Raw genomic sequence first — 4,100 nt, 5'->3', positions numbered from 1 at the left:
TAAGAATATCTTTTTTAATTGAGCTGGAAGAATAAATGATGAGAGTATTGCTGAAAGTACATTCATTGATTGACAATAAACAGTTGCATTAAATATTCAATATGCCACTCTTACGTAATAAATATTTAACCAAACATTAAAGGAGGTTTTCGAATATTTATTAGACACTGACTTAATTCATTTGTTCTATTCCTTGATATATCACTAATTCGATATCAAAAGTCGTTAAGCCAGGCCTGCTTTAACTTTGAAGTTGGAAAGTTTACACGATCCCCCGCACACTGTCAGTGCTTCAATGGTATATTCTCCATAAAGCATGCCAGCTTGGTTGATGTATAGTTGATGTGCACATAGAGATCAACATAATTAGCGTATGTTAGGAGCTTGTTAATTAGCACCAACCCCCTCACTCCCAGCTAGACAGAGAGCTAGAGATTTACTTATAATTTAGCAGCCCAGCTGTAGGAAGAGCTGGGCATTCCCGCCTGCAGCAAGGTTTTGAGAAATGCTGGAAAACTTACTTCTGCATCTCCAGCTATTTTATTGAGCTACCTAAAGTCTGTTCAGGAGCACTTCTAAGGATAGAAATAGCCATAATAATAAATTATAATAATCAGCGTAATTAAAATATTTTTAAAAGGGTGGAAAAACACCGCTCGAGCTCCCTAAGACCCTCCCTCTCCCCCCCCTCCCCACCCCAAATCGCCCCCACCCCATCTCCAAACCCTGCTGAAAAGCAGCAAGCAGAATCCAAATAGGAAGGAGGGAAGAAAAAAAAAAAAAAAAAGGCAAGGAAAAAAAAAAGCAGCAACTTCACAAGCCACCCCTTGTACTTGTTCTGCTTTGAATGCTTACAAGGGGTGTGCCTTCAGGAAAATGAATACAAATCTGCAATTGATTTTCATAATGTTTCTGCGGTGTTTGCAAACCAATCGTTTGAACCTCTGAGATCTTACCTAAGTGAACCACTCCTACGCATCTAAGTGCTCCAAACTGATATATGACAATATCTACTTTGGATCACGTGTCCTCCGGAGCGACTAAGACGGATAGCGCGTCATCTCGCCTTCCCAAATTTTTTCCCCTCCGCACATCGGATCCAAAACATCTAGCTATAGGAGCAAGAAAAGGAGAAAGATGTTTAACTCGGTGAACCTGGGCAACTTCTGCTCCCAGTCGCGTAAGGAGAGGAGCGCTGAGTTTGGAGAAAGGGCAGGTTGCGCTTCTAATCTCTACCTCCCCAGCTGTACCTATTACGTCCCTGAATTTTCAACTGTGTCATCTTTCTTGCCACAGGCCCCCTCTCGCCAAATCTCCTACCCTTACTCCACCAACCTCTCGCAAGTGCAGCCCGTGCGAGAGGTCTCCTATGGTCTAGACCCCTCAAGTAAATGGCACCACCGAAGCAATTACGCCTCGTGTTATTCCGCAGAAGATCTGATGCATAGAGAGTGCATCCCGCCTTCCACCATGACCGAAATGCTAATGAAAAACGAGAGCGTGTACAGCCACCACCACCCCAGCTCCAACCACCCGGCATCGACGGGATTCTACACCAGCATGAACAAAAACACTGTCTTGCCCCAAGGCTTCGACCGCTTCTTCGAAAATGCCTACTGCGGGGCGGAAAATCCGGCGGAGACCTGCCTGCAGAAGGGCGAGGGCAAAGTGGAGGCAGAGTCCCAACCCCACGCACTGTCATCCCGCGGAGAGCAAGGTATAGACCCGGAAGATGAGGAGGAAAACACAAACCCAGGGTCTTCAGCCTCGTCCTCTTCTGTCACCAAGGAAGGAAGCAAAAGCAGCAATTCGAGTAGGTAGAGCAGTAAATGGAAAGGTTAAGGGACTAGCCCGTGTGTTTTGTCGGTCAAATTTTATGTGGAGTTTTATAAGCATTCAAAGGATTTTATTATAACCTACAAAGCTCTTTCTTCCAACGAGAAGAATTTTTACGATGGGAAAAGCTCTTTGAAAAAAATGGAGATGTTAGGCGCAGACACAGTATCTTAGAGTCTGTGAAATTTTAAAAGCACACCATCGTGACAAATATTAACTTTGATCATGAACTTACATGAGCATTTTAAAAGGATTTGGTCCCGGGTTGCTGAGGGTAAAAGGCAATTGGGCAGAACACTACTTTAGCTGCCTGTGCTTTCTTTTAGGCATTGGGATGCATGCAAAATGTTTGGGGCTGCTTTTTTTTTTTTTTTTTTTTAATTAAAACTGTATGTCGAGTCTTTTCTCTTGGTGGGGGTGCAGTGCTAAGGGGGAAAGCTGCCGAATTTGCAGGCAAAGCCGAGCGTTTTCCTCGACTTTTCTGTTTAAAGTGGCATTTATTTTCCTCCAAGCCTAGTGGAGCGGCTAGCTTTTGTCAGGAAGGGCTTTTACTTACGTGGCTGTTTGCTTGGGTCTTCTGGGGGTGTTTTTGCATGCACTCACATTTTCTAGGCAGTCTTAGAGGAGCTTTTTTTGAAGGCTGAATCCAGGCAACTTTGCAAGTTAGCGTTCAGCGAGGGGCTCTTTTGGGAAGAGGGGAGGGTTGTTTTGTTTTCCTATTTGCTTTCGTGATGCAAGTCCCCTTTTGCAGCTCAGATGCTGAGTTCTCTTTTACTTTGATTCCTTTTTGCGTGTGTGGCGAGGACTGGAGTTAATCAAAAACTTATGCGGAACATAATATCTAGTTCCTCTAATTTCAACCTTGCTCATGCTGTTTCTATACAGATAACAGATTTGCAGCTGAGCGTGGGTTTGGTCGTGTCGTCCCCCCCCCCGCCCCCCCCCGCCTCTCTAAACCCTGCTCCAGCAGCCTGCTGCCTCCAGTCCCGGGCTGTTCTTTATTTAAAAAAAAAATAACCTATCTGCGCCGAAAATGTCTGCGTGTGCCTGCGTTAAGCTCCGGGCAGTGGGAAAATAATTACACCACGGTCCTTGAGACCCTGTGTAACCTCACCTCTGCTACCCCTAACAATAGGCGAACTGCTGGAAGAGATCTCCCCCTGCATTAATAACTGGAGTTATTAAGCTGCTCCTGCCTATCTGGTCAGCTGCGAAGATGAGTCTGTGTCTTGCATTTCCTTAGGATGTTTACCCTGCTTTCTGGTTCTTTTAAGGTGCTCCCAGAACGAGGAAGAAGAGATGCCCCTATTCGAAATTCCAGATCAGAGAGCTAGAGAGAGAATTTTTCTTCAATGTCTATATAAACAAAGAAAAAAGGCTCCAGCTGTCTAGGATGTTAAATCTCACTGACCGACAGGTTAAAATTTGGTTTCAGAACAGAAGAATGAAAGAAAAAAAATTAAGCAGAGACCGCCTGCAGTATTTCTCTGGAAATCCCTTGTTGTGAACATCTTTTGCAATCCCCTCTGCTGGTGAAGTGTATGTGTATTGAGGAGGAACGGTGGCGAGCATGGGTTTGCCCTTTGAGCCGACAAAGCAACCTCAAAGTTTAAGCCTTTTCGTTACTTCTGTTTGTATGTCCGGGACACTGCTGAGTAACAAAAGGAGGGAGATTTTTCTTTCAGTTCCCGCTTCAAGGACTTCAATTCCACGAACATTTTATTTAACTTCCCCCCCTCCCCCTTTTTTTTTTTTTCCTGAACAGGTTGGGATTCCCTTTTTTTTTAATTATTATTATTATTTTTTATTGTTATTATTGTTTAGGCACTCTGTCCAGTTGAATAAATCGCAGGGCTGTGTGTTACACCCACGGTGATTTCAGTATGCAGCTGTGTTATCACAAGAGCGGCCAAAGTCTCCCTGTAGGATCAAATCACTTCATCTGGGGTGAGTGTGTGTGTGTGTGTGAATGCACACGCAGACGCGCGTCTCCTTCCGTGTGTGTGTGCACATTCACAACCACCGCGCTCATCTCTCTTCTCCGTGCAGAAGGAAGATCATCATTTCCACCTCCTCCATCCACCCTTTCTATCTAAAAATACATATATGCATATATACACGGGAGTGTGTGCGTATATATCCATATATCTGCTCTCTGCAGTATCATTTCTACATTTGGAGTCGGGAGGGGGGGGAAATCCAGGCGAAAATCCATTTGCAATAACTGCCTCTGAAATGGTTTGTAAATAAATTTTGTAGTGGTC

The 4,100-nt window shown here is 44.4% G+C and overlaps 1 protein-coding gene across 1 annotated transcript; it reads left to right on the top strand.

The window, feature by feature from the left end:
• Nucleotides 1–1,137: 1,137 nt before the first annotated feature.
• LOC142597000 (homeobox protein Hox-C11a-like) lies at nt 1,138–3,343 on the top strand. Its single transcript, XM_075727446.1, has 2 exons — nt 1,138–1,813; nt 3,111–3,343. Exons 1-2 carry the CDS (start codon nt 1,138–1,140, stop codon nt 3,341–3,343), a joined length of 909 nt encoding a protein of 302 aa, XP_075583561.1.
• The last annotated feature ends 757 nt before the right edge of the window (nt 3,344–4,100 follow it).

Source organism: Pelecanus crispus, unplaced genomic scaffold (assembly GCF_030463565.1).
Source record: "Pelecanus crispus isolate bPelCri1 unplaced genomic scaffold, bPelCri1.pri SCAFFOLD_326, whole genome shotgun sequence".
In the NCBI taxonomy this organism is placed as follows: Eukaryota; Metazoa; Chordata; class Aves; order Pelecaniformes; family Pelecanidae; genus Pelecanus; species Pelecanus crispus.
The sequence above is the reverse complement of the archived record's forward strand: the minus strand, read 5'-3'. Positions and strand labels throughout refer to the sequence as shown.

Coding starts and splice junctions, on each gene's coding strand:
- LOC142597000 (XM_075727446.1), top strand. CDS start 1,138: ATGTTTAACTCGGTGAACCTGGGCAACTTCTGCTCCCAGTCGCGTAAG. Junction 1,814..3,110: donor AAGCAAAAGCAGCAATTCGA/GTAGGTAGAGCA, acceptor GGTTCTTTTAAG/GTGCTCCCAGAACGAGGAAG.